The sequence below is a fragment of the Merops nubicus genome, unplaced genomic scaffold (genome assembly GCF_000691845.1).
Source record: "Merops nubicus isolate BGI_N331 unplaced genomic scaffold, ASM69184v1 scaffold17248, whole genome shotgun sequence".
Taxonomy (NCBI): Eukaryota; Metazoa; Chordata; class Aves; order Coraciiformes; family Meropidae; genus Merops; species Merops nubicus.
Window position 1 is genome coordinate 1,323 of NW_008623816.1, and position 20,308 is coordinate 21,630.

General features: G+C 37.4%; 1 protein-coding gene across 1 annotated transcript; it reads left to right on the forward strand.

Annotated features, from left to right (window-relative positions):
* Positions 1-313: 313 nt before the first annotated feature.
* On the forward strand, positions 314-19,951 carry LOC103777647 (neurabin-1-like; the record flags this gene model as incomplete). Its single annotated transcript, XM_008945207.1, has 7 exons — positions 314-350; positions 430-483; positions 2,904-3,133; positions 4,552-4,648; positions 4,790-4,961; positions 9,918-10,075; positions 19,832-19,951. Coding segments are annotated over exons 3-7 (693 nt in total), but the record flags the coding sequence as incomplete, so codon positions are not given.
* Between the last annotated feature and the right edge of the window lie 357 nt (positions 19,952-20,308).

Below are 20,308 nucleotides of genomic sequence, written 5' to 3' on the forward strand. Positions count from 1 at the left end.
TGTGGAATCTCCCCTGAAGGTTTTCCTGACTTCTTGAGTTGTTAAATCACTTATTTCCATATTTGCTTTTTTGTAGCATTCCTGATTCTGGCAGCACTGGGACATACATCACGTTCAGATCAGATGAGTGCAAAGCCCAGCAGGATAACATCTTTGGTTTCTTTTTTTTTAAGCATAAGACATTCGGTTTTGCTAAACAGATTGGATGTTTTGATTTGAAATTATGAGTGGTTAGACAGCATCCTATCTTTAATTAGGTTGCACAGACTGAGTCATTTTGCAAGCTAGACATTTTAATTTACAATCTACTGCACTGCAGCACTCTTCAAGGCCTTCTGCTGTGTAATAAGGTATTCAACTTGCAGCACAGGCTTGAAAAATACTGGAGTACTCTGACTTCACTTGTTTATTTTATATTTTCAATTTTAGTTGCAAATCAAACATGCAGTTACAGAAGCTGAAATTCAGAAGCTGAAGACAAAGGTAAGAATCAATATATGGTTAATACACACTGTTTTTATCTTCTCATGCAAAATCAGACCTGAAGACATGTATCTTTATGTGGGTGGATAAGTCAACATCCTTATTAAAGGCTGATTAAGAGGCACAGCGGATCAGCTAAATCTTGTCTTGCTGTGTATTCTCTACACAAAGTTTCAAGTAAAATCTTAAGTGCTGCTATTAAAAGAAACTGCCAACTTGTGTAACTTCAATTAAACATACATTTAAAGGGATATCGTAATGAATAAATGGCAGATTGCTAGTTTTACAATTCTAATGCATGTTCTAAGGTTTTAAAAATATATTTGGATTGAATATTCAAGTCTAAATTAATAGGATTTTTATTTACCAGTAATGTTAAATTATCCTGTTTTTTCTAGTTTCTTTTTTTTTAACTGAAAAAAAATCCTAATTTTTTTGAAGGTATTGAGTAGAAATTACTTTTTGTATACAGCAGAAATGCTGTTCCACATTGTTGCAGTTCTCTTTAAAAGGTACTTTAAAAAGGAGAAAGCTTACCACTTTAACAGAAAACATTATCTCACAATCAGTTGCTAGTTATTAGATTGAGTTTGCTATAGCAGTAAAAAGCAATTGTATTTTTTGTACTAGGGCTATATTTATGGGAATTGAATTGATAATCCAGTTGTTGAGTAATAAGATTTTATAATGACAGCTTTCACTTTGAGTTTGAGTACATTGTAAAGGAAATAAAAAGAAGAAAAAGAGAAAATTGTGCTTCAGAACAAGATTTTAGATAATTTATTTCTTTCTAGCAACTCTTGTATTTACCCTGTATTTTGCATAGTGTTTACAAACCTTCAGAAATTATTGTTAACAACAAATTGAAAGTGCAACTATTTTCTCTAAGGGCAATTTCGGTCATACTGTTTCAGTCCAGAAAGTCGGAAATCTTCCTCTGCTTTCCAGTTCTAATCTGGCAGTCAGAGACACACAGTCAGTCCACTGGGATTGTGCAGAGCCCCATTGACTCGATGGCAGTGATGTGTGGGTGTAAACAATCATCTGTGCAAATCCATTTGCAAGATCAGGGTTAATGTGCCTTTTTGTAGTGGACTTCTTTACCTAGAAATTTTCATCAAGAGCTGAAGAAAATGTGGCTAGTTTAGGTATGTTCCTAATAAAACTGCAAGCAAGTATTTTTCTTTGTCTGTGTAGCATCCATGGTGATGATCTAGTAGAACTGCCTAGAGCAAATTAAATAGTCTTGACAAGTAAACAGGGATGTTAAAGCATTTATTGTTTTCTGTAAATTCTAGGAGCTAAAATATACAAGCTGCTGAACAATCCTACCCTTACTCAGCACCAACACAGAAATCTGCAGCTAGCTCCAACTGGGAAGCAAGAAGTCTAACACAAAAAAAAAAAAGTAATAAAAAAACTAGCAAAGGAGATACTGTTTATAATAAACACAGCAATAAAATTGAGACTTCTTTGAGGTCACTTGGAAAAAGTCATAGAGCTTCACGGGTGCCAAACAGTAGAAATATCAGAGAAATGGCAGCAGTGATATAGCTGAACAGTGCTGATGTGTTTGCAGAGTTAGCACGTGAAATCTTCAAGAGCAAGGGCATATTTTCCTTGTCATATTATCTCCTTGCAACTTGGTAAGGAAGTGTAAAGAAAACAAGAGTAATACAACAGGTCCTCTTTGTCCTCATAATAGTTCTGGCATAGTTTCAGTGTTAGATGCAAAATGAACACCATTTGCTGACAGTTTCAGTATTAGATGCTTGCTTAAATGAACAAGATTCTAGGTTACAACCCAACGTTAAATTTTGAATTATGCTCCAACCTCTCTTGTTTGGCTTTCTAGATTAAGAAAGATGATAAAATGAAAACAGACATTGTAAAAATTCAATAGAATTTCTAATTTGGGCAAAAAAGCAGCTAGTTATATGAGATGATACTATTTTTATTTCTGAAGTTCTCTAAATTGTTCTTAAATCAAATACAGAACCTGGAAATCAGATTTCTCCCCCCCCCCAAAAAAATAAGAAATCATTTTATAAAAGTGTATGAATGCTTTATAACACGTGAGCCACATGCATAGAGCAAAACACATCCCAGTGCTGACTAACCCTGCAGTTTGCCTGAATGCTCCACTACTGGCATTTTTAAAGTGTGTTGACAACCCAGAGCAGCACAGGAGCTGTGCTGGAACACAGAGCAAAGGCTCTACTTTGTTTTATGAGGAAGAATAATGTATGTATCAGCCTGTTTTCTTTGTCATGGAATGCTCTTTGCACTGCTATCATATTACTGTTATGGTTATTAATTCCCTGATTTTCACTAACTATTCATGTTGTTTGAATTAATCCTAAAACACTGGGCTGCACTTTGCAGCTTTTTGCTGACTGCACCTACACTCTTCTGTTCAGCTGCAGGCTGCTGAGAATGAGAAGGTGAGGTGGGAATTGGAGAAGACCCAACTCCAGCAGAACATTGAGGAGAATAAGGAAAGGATGATGAAATTAGAGAGTTATTGGATTGAGGCACAAACCCTGTGTCACACAGTGAATGAGCATCTGAAGGAGACGCAAAGCCAGTATCAGACTCTGGAGAAGAAATATAACAAGGCAAAGAAATTAATCAAGGATTTTCAGCAAAAGTAAGCAGCTGCACCAAGCTCAGCAAATTACTTAGTGGCCAGATAGGGAACACATATGTGCTATATTTTGAAATATATACCCCACTATTAAACTTCTGTAAGGTAAACACTATTTTTCTTTTTTCTTTTTTTTTTTTTCATGAAAAACATGAGCTCTTCATTATGGAAACTTGGTAGTAGTATTCAAGTATTAGTTGAGTATTGTTAAAGAATAATACGATAATAATAATAAAAAAAAAAGTTAGTCCATAGTATTCCAGGTTGGAATGTTTTAGGATTACTAGATAGCTCAATGGGATTGCAAACAACCAAGAGTGACTATAATAAATCATTTGATTAGCAAGGTTTTCAGCAATTTATGTTTGTATTGTGTCAGCTGGATTCACTCCTGCTGTATACTAGTGTAACATCAAAAGAAAACAGTTTTGTTAAATTTTACATTTTATTTTTCTTCTTCTCATAGATTCCAAGAATGTTTGAGTTGAGTTGAGCTAACTGATTACCTGCCCTGCTCTGTTTCATGTGGTCCACTCTCCCTGATGGCTAGCAAGAATAATGACATCTTACATTTCTAGAACAGCTTCCATTCCCCCAAATTTTTTTTTTTTCTGCAGTAACCTTTTCTTTTTCTGCTGAAATATACTTGTTTAAAAAATAAAAATCAAAAACACACAGCAATGTCAAGTGACAGCTGGGAGTACAGAAGTGAATATCTTGTCCCATTAAAAAGAGTTTAGGGTAGCCAAATTGTCAGTACCCATCTTGGAATTTCATGTCTGTTCCAGAACTAGCTGGCATCTTGTGTGCTTTCTATCAAAAACATCTTAGATTTTTAAAATAAAAAGAAATATGAAAAATAGCTAGAATGAACTTGGACAGCCTTTCTGTTGTTATTCTGCTTTATATTAGTAAAAGATCTAGTCAGTTGTTTTAAACTATCTCAGACTTGTAAAATCACCTAGCAGATTTCCCTATAGCTTGCATTAAAATTAGATTTGTACCTGGAAACTTAGAGATGTCCTTTCTGTGAATTAGTGCACTCATACTCTAACAACACAGAAATTTGCTCCATTTCCCACAACAGAACACTGCATAGACTAACACTGCTTTTATTGTCAATACAGATGATGAAAAAATTAGTTTAACTGTTTTGATTATCAATTAGAATAAATGATTTTTTTTTTCTAGATTAATTCCTCTTACTGTTTATATGTCTTCACCTAGCATATTCTCTTAGACCAAGTAATAGTTCAGGGTTTTGTCCTAATTGTAATTGCATACTTCTTAGTGTGTTAGTAATACATTATTTGGTAAGGACATGCTTTTCTGTTGCGTAGCTTAAGATATATCCAATCATTTTATTTTCTGTTTGTATATGATTGCTTTGATGACAGCAAGTATATCTTTTTTCCCCTAAGAGAACTTGACTTCATCAAACGCCAGGAAGCTGAACGGAAGAAAATAGAAGATTTGGAGAAGGCACACCTCACAGAGGTTCAAGGCTTACAGGCTCGTGTGAGTAGAATTTACTCTCATATTTGAAGAGTGACACAAGTCTGTATGATATTTCGGGGAAAAAAACAAACAAACAAACAAAAACATATCTGATAGACTCGTATGTGTGTTATGGATAACACTGTGTTGTATTCCTTTCAGATACGAGACTTGGAAGCAGAAGTGTTCAGGCTAATGAAGCAAAATGGGAGCCAGGTTAACAATAACAACAACATTTTTGAAAGGCAGACATCTTTTGGAGAAGTTTCTAGAGGAGATCCAGTGGAAAATCTAGATACTAAGCAAGTGTCCTGCCTGGATGGCTTAAGTCAAGGTTTGTTTGAACCAAACCATAACTCCTGTTAATATGCATCTAAATAGTATGGTTATAATTTAGTATTTAAAAGAAACAATTGAAAATGCAGGAATGTTGTTATTTTTTTTAAATTCAGTATCTAATGACAGACATGTCAGGGTTATACCAAATAATGCTCATAGAGAGTCTGAGAAAACCTGCACAATGTATATTCTTAAAGAAATGAAAGTGACTGAGTGCTAAGAAAGCTAAGATCATTATTGATTTTTTAAAGCTTTCAGTGGGATGCCATCAATATTTAGGTTTAATTTTATGCTTCTGTTATGTTAATAAAGTAGGAAAAAAAACTGTTTTCTCCTACAGTCCTTAATCTGTCCTTAATTACCCAGCCACCAAAGATCAAATGAAAACAAGTTATCAGCATGAGAAAAAACAATGTTTAGTCTGCCATTTTGAATGCATCTCTTCAGATTCTGATCCTGCCTTGCTGCAGACATCAAAAGGAACCATGTAGGTGGCACTCACCATTTCTCAGGATGGAGACTTTTGTAAATAAAATGCAAATTATTTTTATAGTACATTAATTAAAAGTCTTCTTGAGCTATTGCACAGCATAATTTACAACTTATAAGACTCTGTTCTACATTACCAAAGAGCCTAAAAGATTTTTGGCAACAGCGAGATGTGGATAAATGCTGTCAGCAGCGTGACTGTAGCCTGTGCCTGTTTTGCATAGAAAAGAGAATTCCTATTTTTCAGGCGGGGCCAGTGAAAATATGCAGATAGCTTCCACAGCTTTAGCTCAAGTTCTGTAATTGCAAGCAGCCTCTCATTTGAAAGATATGTAGAATTGAAGCCTATTTTAGGTCCACAGCACTGAGTCAAAATTATTTGGTGCAGGAGCAATACTTACTGTGTATTAAGTAACATAGAATCATAGAATGTTTTAGGCTGGAAGGAACCTCTAGAGGTCATCTGGTCCAACCTCCTTACATAGGTAAGGACATCTCTGCCTAGGTCAGGTTGCCCAGAGCTCTATCAAGCCTGACCTTGAATGATTCCAGGGAGAGGGCCTCCACTAACTCTCTGCGCAGCCCGTTCCAGTGATCTATTACTCTTACGTTAAAGATTTTTTTCCTAATATCGAGTCTAAATCCTTTCCTATTTTAAAACCATTACTGCTTCTCCTCTCATTAAAAACCCTTTTGAATAGACCTTCCCCCACTTTCCTGTGGGCCCCTTTCAGGTACTGGAAGGTCACTATAAGGTTCCCCTGGAGCTTCCTCTTCTCCAGGCTGACCAGTCCCAGTTCCCTCAGCCTGTCCTCATACGAGAGGTGCTCCAATCCCTTGATCATTTTGGTGGCCCTCCTCTGGACTCACTCCAATATGTCTACATCCTTCTTGTGCTGGGGGCTCCAGAACTGGATGCAGTACTCCAGGTGAGGTCTCAACAGGGCAGAGCAGAGCAGCAGGATCACCTCTCTCCATCTGCTGGCCACAGTTCTTCTGATGCAACCCAGGATGTGATTTGCCTTCTGGGCTGCGATTGCACATTGGTGGCTCATGTCCAGTTTTTCATCCACCAGCACTCTCAAGTCACTTTCCACAGCACTGCTCTCCAATATATCCTCAACATCTGTGAAATCAGATGTCAGAAGTGTTGGGATTGTGACAAGAGAGCACCAGACTCTGTTCCTAGATAGGTTTTCATTTTAAATAAACTATAATATTATTTCTCTGGAAAAAAAAAAAGCCCTTTTACATTACCAAATGAATTTGTTTATGGCAAGCACAGAGACTATTAAAAAAAATTTATATTTATATTTTAGCAGTTAGTTCATATTTGGACCCAAACTGAGAATTACTTTACAAACAAATCAATATGAATTACGTTTTTCATAAAGTATGTGTATAAAAAACAGCTAGTCCACTAAAAGAGTATTTAGGTGGTATGCAGACCTTGTGGAATTGGTTTCCACAAAGCATCACAGAGCTGTTTCTTTCTAGCAAGTGTTTATTGTACTGAAATCTCTGAAGTACAGAGAAGCACTAAGGATGACAAGAAAGTAAGTCTTACAAAATGTCGAATACTTAGCAACGCTGTTAACAGAAACCCTTCCAGTAATTTGCATCAGGAGAGGAAAGTATTTTCTGTACCTGCCTCACAAAAATCCTATTTACACTTACTGTTGTAACAATGTCAACACCTAGCTGTGGCTCAAAAGCTGAAATCCAGGAATTGCTACGTGTTAAACAAAAAAAAAAATCCTTTCTAAAAATTTGAAAATTCTTTGTATAGCATTAAAGCTCTGTGTCAGTACTTTCAAGTTAAATTTTTTAATTGATACATTTGTGTGAGAATTTTCATTTTCAAAGACCTGCTGGTTTTCACTGAAAAAATCCTCCCCTGGAGAAATGTTAGCAGTGTTCAGTACTTCTGAGAGTTACAGTAGATGATCTGTGAATTTAAATGCCCAAGTTTGACCACCTGAATACAAACACAAAGTATTTGCTAGGAATAACAGAAGATCAGCAGTTATTTTTTGAAAGTAGAAGAAGCATAGTTAGACCTTAGGTTCCAGGCTGTATTTTTTTAATGAGTGGAAAAGGAAAGCCCTTTTTTAAAATAAACATTCTGTAGCACTCTGTGACTCCCATATAGCTTTTCCAGTAAAATCTGTCAGTCTCTGAAGTCTTTATCAGCCTACAATGTAGTGATACTTGCTCTGCAGACAAAGAGCCTCTGTCTCTCTGTCACCCTTGAGTAAACCTTTTAAGAAGAGGATTTACCATTGTCTAGAAACACTAATCACTAATTAAAAAAAAAAAAAAAAAAAAAAAAGAATAAAGTGCATTGTAGCTTTCTGGTTTAGTGGTCATGAGCTGTGTCTGCAGTAGAGAATCAAGCTATGTATTGGAAGGAGTCAGTGGTTTGAAATCTAAATGGTTCAGTGCAGATACTGGCTTTGGCAGTATTTGCTCATCTCTGTGCAAGTGCCTGTTCAGGCTGCTTTGATGGCTGTGCTTTCTGGGGCCTTGAGATACCCAAGGATCCACCAGTTCATAGAAGGAGATTTTGAAATCTATCAGCCTGTACAATGGGAAAACAGTGGGAGGACAGGCAAGCTCTTTCCCGCTCCACAGTGATACTGGCATAATTTGTGTGGAAGCCCATTGGAGCCAAGTGCTTGAACGCCTGCTGAAAGAAAGTCTGATTACATTGGCTCAGGGAGCAAAATGAAACTTGTTGCAGCTTTTATGTGAGAGATTTATCAGGCTTCCCAATGGGTTGGGAGTTTCCTAGAGAAACAGGTGTGGTGCGTGTTTCTGCCAGGCCCAGTGGCTCTCTGCAGGAGGGTTCTGGGACTGCGAGTGACTGCACATGTGGCTGGTGCAGAGACCACCCAACAGCACCCCGGTCTCACTGCACCAAAGTGTGGCGAGCAGGGCAGGTCTAGTGATGGAAAACAGGGTCAGCAAGCATCCCAGGCCCCTTAGATGGTGGTGAGGCACATCTGAGAGCAAGCCATGAAGTCTTCCATGGGTTGTGGCTTGGGTCCAGACCTGTATGACATGAAGATGAGAGCCCAGCTTCAATGCAGCTATGACAGTGGAAGGAGGGAAATCCCCTTAGTGGTACTCTGTGAGCTCTTTCTTTGCAGCAGGCTGAAACATGGTTATGTACCTGCAGCACAACACAGAGCTGCCATTGAGTGTGAGCGGCCCAGCTTTGGGGTGGAGGGAGCAGTAAGCACCAGGCTCAGATGGCATTTTGCTGTGACAAGGCAAATATGGCCACTTCTGTGAATAACTGTTTGCAGTCCTGTGTTGATAATCTCCATAGTTTCAGTGGTGAAAGGAAGGGATGTACACCTGGAAGAATAAATATAAGCAGTTCCAGTCACGACAGGGTGCAGTTATCCTCTCGAGTGCTTGTGGTGGAAATATAATTATAAGTCAGATAATGCTAATTATCCTGTAGTGTCATATGAATGCAGCACTTAACTCATACACAAGGAAGAAGAGCTAACACGGCGCTAGAATTCTTTGCAGTTCTTTAAGATGACATAAATCTGCAAAAATAATTAAAAAAACCCTGCTGCACTGCAGGTCCAAAGGAATGAGTTTAACACTTATTTCATAGTCCCATGAAAGGATGTCTGTAAAGCAACCCAATCACAACTGGTTATCTGATTATTTGGATACCACCTGTATCACTCTCTGTGCTCTGCTGATTGCAGACATTGCTTGCTCACGATTTGCACATATTGTACAAGGTTATTTTGAGGGACATTCAGTACAGGAGAGAACAAGTGTTGTTCTTTGAATTTGCAAGCCATTCTGATAATGATAAAATGTAGAGTAGCCTGAGGACTGCCCTAGATACTTCTGTAATTTGAGGAGCAGCCTGCAAAACTGGTGAAGTTGTAGGGGAAATGCTGTGGGAAGAAATGACAGTCCAGTCCCTCCTCTTCAAGTAACTTAAAAGGGCAGGACTGGGGATAAATGAATTGATCTCCTGGGTCTAGTTTGGTATATTCATCCAGATGCTAGGAAATGTCTGTCAAAGAACAGTGAGATGAGGATTTTTTGCCTTGTGCACTGATGGAGGACAACTCTGCAGGCCAAGTGCCTGCAAGTCCCTCTGATGGAGTCTAAGCAAACCTGCTCTCTGGGCTAGTACAGGTGGGTTTGTGTGGTCCTTCATGTAACAGTGGGAATCATCTGTTGGATTCTTACATATTTAGAGTTGATTCTTTGCTATGCACTTACTGGATCCATACAGATAAACCTCTCAATGGTTTGTGCAAATAACCTTTTTTTTTTCTTCATGTGTACTTTTCACAGTTACGAAGATACAGATACAAGGAAAACATGCAAAGTGCATGTGCTCACAATTGCAGGTCCTGTCTGTGTCCAAAGTAGCGGAAAATTCTTCTGTTAAATAGCTTCAAATCATGTTTCCATACAGATTTCAATGAAGCAGTGCCAGAAACAGAGAGGCTGGACTCCAAAGCTCTGAAGACTCGAGCTCAGCTTTCAGTGAAGAACAAGCGGCAGAGGCCTTCCAGAACAAGGCTGTATGATAGCATCAGTTCAACTGATGGAGAGGACAGCCTTGAGCGAAAGGTGAGAAGGACTCTACCCTGTCTTTCGGGCTTCCTATGGAATGCTAGATTGCCCCTGTAAGTCCTTTCAGCCTTTTTGTCCTTTCATTGTAGCACAGGCAGTATTTATTCCTCTGTGGCCAGTATGCTGTGAATATCCTTGAGTTGTGTGTAAGTCTGGTCTCCTTTGAGTCAGCACACTTGGTTTTTTGGATATGTTGTGTTTCTTTTTAACAGGGATCCTGTGCTTTCTGATTTATATGTGCTTGATAATGCAGAGTGGGCCCTTTCATTTATGCAGGACTTAAAAGGAACTTGGATTGTGCATTTCTCTCTTTTCTTTTTAAGAAGCTGCCTTTGTTAAGGCAGTTGATACAATATTTGCTTGTTTTGTCCTATTCTGACTTCCATCTGAAAGCAAATACCGATAAACAAAACTGTGTGTGGTATCAAAAGGTAATGGCATGAATTTCTAAAGTGTTTCATACAAGTAGAAGGCTAAATAGTGAATAAACAATTTGCATGTTCACAGTAAACCTTGCTTTGACTGATTACTAAATGGTATAACCTGCTTTATAATCTCTTATACCAACAGCCATCAAACAGTTACAGTAGTCCCATGCACATTTCAAAATCACCACTGCCCTTATGCATGAGAGCATCCTCACCAGTATCAGATTCTGGTGCTTCCTCCCTCTCCCCCGTGGCTAGCAGTGCAGCAATCTCACTTGACAACTTAACTGAAAACCAAGAAGAAGGACAGCACAACAAGGGAGGTGTCCTTTCCCCACATGGGCGGGGAGACACTCCACTTTCCTCTCCTTCAAAATCTGGGCACAGCTCTGAAGCATCTCCTTTGCATCACCCAGCTGGCAGGAATATTTTACAGGATAAAGGTATTATTATTTTTTACAATAAATTGATGCACAATTTTGCTCACTTACATCTGCTTTATGAACTTCAATTGTGTAGTAGGACCTTAGCAACTAGAAGGCCATAATCTCGTAAATTCCTTTGTCTACCTGGAAATAAAAAAATTAGAAGTGACCTTGTAGAATGGCATAAGAAAAGGAGAAAATTTAAAATGAGATGAGGAATTGCTTCGTTTCCTTTTTTTTTTCTTTCTAAGAACTCACTGAAAAAGCTAGAGGGAAGTTGCCTTTAAGAAAATCTTGTATTTTGTTAAAAAAAAAAAAAAAAAAGGGTAGAAAATCTTTGGACCTTGGGACACGTCTGTATTAGAAACATACTTAACACGGTGTACTTACTTGAATTATGTGATTCTGGCACAGCTAGATGATTTTTTTGGAGGGTGGGGAAAGGAGTGCAAAGCAAGAAAAACTGATTGTAGCTTTTAATTGCTGAGGGGCAGCATAGTCTAGATTAAACAAGAGGTTAGTGTCTGGAGATTCTTCATTTACAGAAAAAAATTGTTGGGGAGGATGGCCACGTTGCTATTTATTTAATTCTAGTTCTTCAAATGTAAGGTGGATAAAACATGATGCAATCATACCTAGCTCAGATACCAGTTTATTAAATACATTAATAATATGATATGACACAGAATACTCAGGCCTCCTTTTCAGATGCCTCGTGAAGTCAAAATTAGCCTTTTACAAGACTTCGGCATTCTTAGCTATGTACCTTGCATTCTCTAGCTGTCACATAAGCTAAAATACATTATAAAAAGTGTTTTCAAATGAGGACTGTGGGAATAAGTCTGGAGAGATTTATAACAGACTTTGGCTTGCTTAAATTAACTGAAAAGAACAGTTTCTTCGGGATTTTTGTTTGTCTGTATTTAGAATCTTGTACTAGACTTACAACCTAGTTTTTCTTCATCTTCTCACAGGGCTTTTATACAGATCCCTACAAGACAGATTAATGAAGTTGTGTTGAATTTAGCATAGGTTAATATATATTAGCATTTTTACATGGGTTCTGAAATTGCTAATCTAACTGTATTGTTTCTAATTCTCTAGTTGTTAATGAGTCAAGGTAAAATTCAATATTTGAGTTTTGCCAATTAAAATAAGGGTGTGAACATAAGGATGTGAATGGTAACTTGTTTCGTTAATGTTCACTGAAAATTGTCTCAGAAAAGCCCACCACCCACTCACCCCCAAGCCACACTCACCTCTGAATAGCTTGTATGAAAAGCAATACTATCTTTTAGTCTTGAAATTAGCGATTTTGACTGTGATTAAGTGAGAAATATGCATTAAAGGTGAAAGAGGAGCCATAAGAGGAGACAACAGAGGACTGTGCACAGTGTGAGGTTGATGCAAAGTGTGCATTGCCTGAAATTGTCCTTGGCCTCCCTGGGGAATGGATTTCTTCTCAGGAGACTTCACCTTGGTTTTGTCATTCTTAAAATTACGTTTTCTCTGTTTGTTTTTGGCATGAGGTTGCCTGTTACTTGTTTGTTGTTTTGTTTTTTTTTTTTAACATAACGGCTTGTGTTGGTAGAAATATTATGGGCTTTTAGAGTGGATATTGCAAGAGGCTTATTTTCATGCTTTTCACAGGATTTATGAACCAGTTGTGCCTTTAATTTTTTGCTTGAATGAAAACTTGGCCAATATTATCCACAAAGCAGTGTACAAAGTTCTGTACACATAGTTGTCTGTCCTGTGATAGTGCTGTGGTATTTTGGGTTAATTCTGAGGGCTTTATTTATGTCAGCTACAGTAGGAGAAATCCAAAATGAAGCAATGTTTTCAGTTAAAAGTCAACGTACATCTGAGGTCACATTGTAAAAGTCACCAAACCATAAGTGACATGAATGGCTGACCTTCATTTGCTTCCTCTAGAGTATTTCGGGATGGTTTTTGTGTTTAAGAATCACAAAAACTGTTTTTTCAGCTGCTATGTTTTCTTTTAGCTTCCATATAGATTTTACAGGATGTTTTGCAGACTCAGCTTCATTGTTTTGCTTTTATAGATACTCCAGGCTGTTTCCTCTTTAGGTTTTAACAGTGTTTGTGGAAGAGATCAAAAATTGGTAGACATCTCAGGGCAAATTTACTGATTAAGCTACTTTTTTATTATTATTATTCATTATCTGAATTTATTCATATTTCAGGTTACATGTTTATTTTAACAAAGGTGTTCAGGCTAAACAGATAACTGTTACCTAGCATGTCCATCGTAAAAGGTATTCCTGGCTCCAGAGTTCAAGGAAGTATTTCAGGAGTCATTTTGGAAAGCTTACATACAAACGAATTCTGTAAAAGGGAACTGAAGCAGCTACTGCTGAGTTTAAAAATGGATTCACTATAATGCTTACCTGTAAATCTTTTGTGTGTTTGATTACTACATATTCATTAAAACTCAAAGTTAACATCATTTTCTTCAGTTAAGATTTGCTCATGTGTATTTTCAAATTCTGAAAGTATTTATTTTTATTCCTCTTCACACTATCTTCTTAAAGTGAGAAGAATTCACCTGATTGTGTACTCACACACATGTACATGTATGCATGTTTAATTATGAAAAGCTACACAGACTGTTCTGGATGGAAAGTAAAATAGCTATCAGTAGCAATTAAAAATAATAATGTACATTCTTCCATGTACAAATGTATCCTAGATGATGCCACATGTGCTCAGGCGGCAAGAACAGCTAGCCCTACTGTAGGGCATACAGAAAAACTAAAGCGAAAACTTGCAGATCTTGGGTAAGCATTTTGTTGTTTAAAATACTTAATTTTTGCATTAAAAGGACTGAAAGCAAATTTTCAAAGGTGTTTCCTGATGTTTTCTAATGTTCTTGTAGGGCTCCCTTGAGGAGGAGTTCAAACAAGGGCAAGAAGCGGAAAGAGAAAGAAGCTATTAGGGTGACCTATGGCAGTAGGTATGGGTAAAAGACTGAGGACTCAAGAAATTATATGCCAGAAACACTGGAAAAAAATCATCTTCCTAGCAGATGGGAACATTAACAGTTCCACTGACTTCATATAAATAAGTGTTAAGATTTGAGATAACTTTCTGAGCCTACAAACCTAGATTTCTTAACTAATGAGAGACTAACATGTCATCTAAAAATACTTGGAGGCTTATAATATTATGACATCGCTACTGCTGTTGCATTCACTAGTGGGATTTGCAGAAAGGAGTTATCAGAACTGGCCTACAAAATGCACACATAGTCAGTAAATAATACCTGTGAACCAGAAACCTTCACACAAATCCACGCTTGTTTTTGGTTTTTTTTTAAAAAGCCCCCAGAGCAAGGATGGGCAGCACCTGTTCACTGCAGCTTCACAGCACCCACATTGGGAATGCTTTCAGAAGGGTTTGCTTCTGAAGATGAACATCAGAAGTTGGAAATAGTTGGAATGGTGACTGCATTTGTCACATCACCAGCTCTGAGGGAACTGTGAATTCCTTGTGAGATTTAGTAAAAACACATCTGGACACTGAATAATTAAATGCATATTCAAAACGTCAGGAAGCAATCTTCTCTGCAAAAGCTGGTGTACATTTATAACGAAGGTATCTCCTCATGTCCTGGTGAGTCTGACAAGATCACAACTACAAAGGGTGATACCTGGTTTCAGGTATGAAAGACAAGTAAATGTCAGGAGTGCTAAGCAGACTTAGTATATTCCATAAGTCTAGAAAGAACTTAGCAACTCAAAAGCTCTCTGCCCATAAAACAATGCAAAAGAAAACCTTCATGATAAAAGAGCTATTGAAAGAAAGCAAACTTTGAACGCTACTCAGAAGATCATTGTGGTAGAAAACCAGTATGCAGTTGTTCTGGAGTTTTGCTGTCAGTCTACTATGTGGAGACCCAGTGACAGGTATATTGTGTAGCTCTGTGAAATCAGAAAAGCAAAAGAAACTTTAGACCTTTGACTTGTTCCCTCAGGCACACTGCACTGAAGTGCAATGTTCTGTCTCAGCATACATTCATACATTTGTATCCTACAAATATCTGGCAGGATCTTCAGTGATCTTAGACTGCAGCTGTCACCTCTGTGCTGATGTCAGAAAACTTCTTCCCAGTGGTTCTTCCACTGATGTGTCTGCTTGCAGTGTGACCTGGACTTAGCAATACTGCTGGATTTCCCTGGTGACAGGCAGAGATCTGTCTGCAGAGGTGCAGAGAATTAAAGCAAATTCTCTGTACCTCTGTGTAGCTGGAAGGCAGCTAGTGTCCTTAGCAGGATATTAGACATCATGTAGCATTTAAATAACAAGCCACAAGGTAGGAGAAATGAATGCAGACTTGAATGTAAGAACTTGATAAATTCCTTATATCAACATAGAATGTTACAAACATTTGTGAGATCCCATAGGCATCCTTGGAGAAAGTAGATCTCAGCATAGAGAGAACAGTTGGTTATTAGACCACTTGATAAGTCAGTTATTTATATTTTTTGTTAATATTTCTGAGTTTGGATAGTTACTAAAAGGAAAGCTTAATACTGCTTTCAAAATCAAAATTCATAAATGTTTGTAATTCTCACTGTGCCCCTGTAAAATGGAATGTTATTATTTCAGTACAACTTTTTAAACATCCTTTGTCACTTCCTTTGTTACTAACTCCAAAAAATTTGACTCAGAAGAAATGCAAGGATATTTTCTCAACAGCCCAAAGCTTTATAAGCTCTTTGAAAGAAGGAAAATGATGATCAAAAGACAACATCCTGTTAGTTATGTCCAATACAGCAATTGATTAATGTGGAATTAATCATGTTCTCCAATGGATGTTGCATGCATTATTTTAGCATTGCCAAAAAATAGTACTCGGGATTTGTAAATAAAATCCTGAATTATCTCCTAAGACTACCACTAATGTTACATATATTAAATGTACATACATATACATTTAAGTAAGAAGCATATATTCCGCTGCCTGAAGCTAGGTGATACAGGCAGCATCTTTTTTTTTTTTTTTTTTACTTTTGACTTTCAAACAAGACTAGAGGATGTACAGAACTGGGTCAAATATATCTACCTTTCTTTATGTAGCTAAAGGGAGGGAGGATTCTTTTGCTTCCATGGGTGGGGGCCCTTTGACAACCTTCATTTCCTCCATACAGAAAAGAGGCTTCACAATATACAAAGCTCTAGTGATTATGTTAATAATGATTTGGAAGCTGTTCAGAAGGTAGAAGTTAAGGGGATATTTATATATGTGCAATATACTGGTGGCTGCTAGAGCAGTAGAAGTTTAATGCTCTGAAGCAGCAATATATATGCTGATATAAATAATACGAAAATACAGCATATGCCTAAATTCTCTGAGGCAGACACTTTGAATAGTTATTTTTAATTTACATACTGTACAATTCATGTGATATATTTAGTGAATAATTTGGGAATTTTATTTCATAACTGTTACCTTTGCCTTGATAATATTATCCTCTGCAATCTTTGTTACTACAAAGAGAGAAGCTGAAAATATCATATAGGTGTTAACTTCATTTTTCTATATTAACATTTTTAATATTTAAGAACTTCAGAATCAGCATAATAATGCTCTGGCAGTATTTAGCTGTTGTAACAGAGACAGGACTCCATAGATGGAGACAGACATGCCTCATTCATTCTTCCTGTGCTTGAAATCCAAGCCAGACCTCCTCTGGGAACCCGAGCCTGCCTGGGTCAGTTCTGAGTCTAATCTATTTAATCATGCTGAGATACCACTGGGGCTTAGAAACGCACCAACACAACTTGTGGCTTCTTGACTAGAGCTGGTTCACATGTGAACAGCAGGAGCACAGGCATTTTCAGCTGGCTTCTGTCGCTGTTTGCCGAGTGTATGTTGTCCGAGAGAGCTCAAGTTAGAAAAAGAATCAGAAAACCCAACTTTTTTCTTCTGTTGCTGAAAGAGAGATTTCAGGTGTGCCCCCGCCAGCTGCATGCCACTCTGCTTTTAAGTCACAGTTACAAGGAATGTCACTCTTTTTACAGTTAACTGCCTCTGTAGCATTTTGCCTTCTCTTATTTTATAATCTAACACATATTCCTGCTCCTCTCTCTTAAACAGGATTGCCAAAGAGATGCTGCAAAAATCAGCAAACACTAAATCTTCTTCAGGGCGATCCTCCTCTCTCCCACACTGTGTATCATTCACATGGTATGGAGAGAGTGGCAAGGGATCCAATTCTTCTAGCAACCTGCCATCGCCTACCAGCTCAGCTGAACCTTCCTCTGAAAATATAAGTCCAGCTAAAAAAGGGTCAAAGGTAGAATATAAAAACTACCTTATTCCCACTGTGTTGAGTGGCATAATTGGCTTTGTGTTTCTGGAAAAAGAACAGGCCAATATGTGACTACTACAATAAACAGTGCATGGTGTTCATTGTACAGTAAGAGCTCATCTGAACAGAACATCTCTGTCATTGTACCATTCCACCTTCTACCTTTTTACTCTGTCTTAACGCACATTAATCCAGTAAACTAACGGTGGTGTGCTGTACTGTAACAAAAGCAAGTGGTGACAGTGGAAATTAGCATTTGGAGCCACTAAACAAATGCTAGATTTGTGTATTCAGTTATAGATATTTTCTGCATTCTTCAGGACTGATTGTGGGAGTACGTACCCATCTTCAAATGAAGTGTTTGCGAGTGAAGAAGTGCTGTATGCCATCAGTCATCTGCCTTTTTTCCCCCAGTGATGAAACCTGTTTGTCATGCATGCCAGAATTACTTCTCTATATGAAGATGCTTGAACTGTAAATATGAACTATTGCAATTTAATACATCTGTGTGATTCCTTTCTATGTGCATGAGTGTTTCAGCATGATAACTCCTTAAATAACCCTTAGTTAGAGTATTATACTTAGCTTTTTCATGTTTATTTTCACTTCTGGAAAATACTGCCTTTATCTGATAACTTGCAGCAGTTGACTTTTTATAGTGGTCTGGTGAAAAGAAACAGATACGGTTCTCAGCATACAGGAATATGAATCAGAAATCTGTTTTCTCTGTCACCTACAAACCCGTGCCTGTACATGCAGTTTGCACAGGCTTTTCTTACTCTTGTGGTGCCAAATGCTGGTGATACTGTGATACTTTACTTCTTCCGTGCACCAAGCTATGCAAGGTCATAGCTTGTGTTACCTGGTAAGGAGAGCAGGACAAGGCTGACCAGTCCAAGTAAGATTGATAGAGAAAACCACAGATGAAGTCTTTGAAGAGTAAAGAGAATCTAATAGGTTACGTGGTTTCTTTTGGAAAAGAAAGATAAGGATTAGACATAAAAATCCTATTTCTATCTTTAAGATTGCATCAACGTAATTTTCAAGTGGGGAAAAAAAGCACTCCTTTTTACATTTAATATTAGGTTGGAGTTTTTCAGGGGAGGTATGTCCTGCTACCTATCTTGTGTTTTTCCTACAGAAAAATAAATTTTGAAGACTTAAATTCATTGTGAGGCTGAAGCTTGCACAAAATAGAGGTGAAAACAAACAAACAAACAAACAAAGACCAGATTGCTCAAAAACTACAAAGATTTTCTTCACACAACAGGAGGTAGAGCTGTTGAACTCCTGGCCTAAGAATGCTGTGGGGGCTAAAAGCTGGCATATTAAGGAAGCTGCTTGAATTTTCTTCTGCTCTATAAAGAGTTGGGAAAAGCAGAACAGGAATTCTAAACGTAGGTGTGAGAAAACTGGTCATGAAAACATTTTGATATTTTTCTGTAAATTTTACAGGCTCTTAAATTAACAGTTCCTATACTGCTATTCATGTTTTTAAGGCATAGCGTGATACCAATATTTAGTTGGATTTCCAGAAAAACTAAGAGGACCAACACTTGATAATTTTGGAAGACTTCTTGTTTTCAGGAAAGATAGATCAAATGTCTTGGGGCGGGACTAAATGAGAACTTTTCCAATGTTGGTTTTGGTTTTGATGTTTGGATCCATTTTGTTTTAATTGACTGCCAAAGGTTAATTGAATTTGGTATTCATTTATATGTTAGATCAGAGGAGAAATTAGAGGTCTCCATATCATCAACAATATATTCAAGATAAATTGAATATCATGGTGTCCTTGATTTTTGATAGATTCTGCATTTTTAAAGTCCTAACTCTAATGTGAAATGTTTGTTAATTTTTGTCATCTTCTGATGGTAATTTTGCTGTATTCCTGTAAAACATGTGCTATTTGCTGTAGGATGTGATGTCTGTCATTGCATTATTAAGAAAAAAAAGGGTTTGTTTTATGTTTTTTAGTTCAGTAAATAACATTCAATATCCACAGATCGCTTTTACTTTCAATTTTTTTTTCTAAAGGTATAGTCAAAGAGGAAGGATCTTTTCATTTTTTTCTAGGAGATTATTTGGGACTCAGTAATGGATTCACAAGATATTCTTCTTGCTCTTTCAGTATAAGCTTTCACTTCTCTCTGCTAATTAATCCTCTGTCCTATTCTTTGTGCTACTGCCTGTGCTACACTTGTCCTAAATATTTGGAGGACAGTAAAATGCTAGTGATTAATACTTGGAAGCAATAATTTAGCTCCAGGATGATAGCCACCATCTCGAGAACAACTCTGGAAGTTGATTTCAGACCCCTTTAAACCCTATTCATTGAGGCTTTAAAGGTGTCTCTTGAAGTACACAGTAGTAAAAATACTGTGTATTCTACAAGTATTAAGAATGCTAAAAATTAATCTTCCTCATGTGTATTGTAACTGGCTTGGTAAATTATTGAAATCACTCCTGAACTATGCCAGCCTGGAAGACAGAAAGTAAATTTCCCTTTTAGATGCACACGTGAAATTTTTTGTTCATTCTAACTCATATTTTTCTTCACAGAATTTCACATTCAACGATGATTTCAGTCCCAGCAGCACAAGTTCAGCTGATTTGAGTGGTTTAGGAGCAGAACCTAAAACTCCAGGTTTCTCACACTCCTTAGCACTGTCGTCAGATGAGGTATGCTGACAAAACTGTGTGCGGTGGGAAATAGATGCTTGCTTTCTCTCACAGCACTTGGCTTGATAATTACTCAAATAGTAAAGGGATGTCTTTAAGTGGTAGAATGAGAGGAGAAAATTAATCTTGTTTTCTAGATTATTCTTGTTCATATAATAATGACTTGAAATAAAGGTCTGTGGTATTATCATAGGAAAATAGATTGCAGTTGTTTCCCTTTGAGAATCTAAAGCCTCACCCCTTCCAGTATATTTTTCCTACATTCTAAATATGTACATGTGGAACCACAGATATATAATACCTAATAATAAAAATAATAATATCCTGTAGGTAGTGGAGTCCCCCAGGGATCAGTGC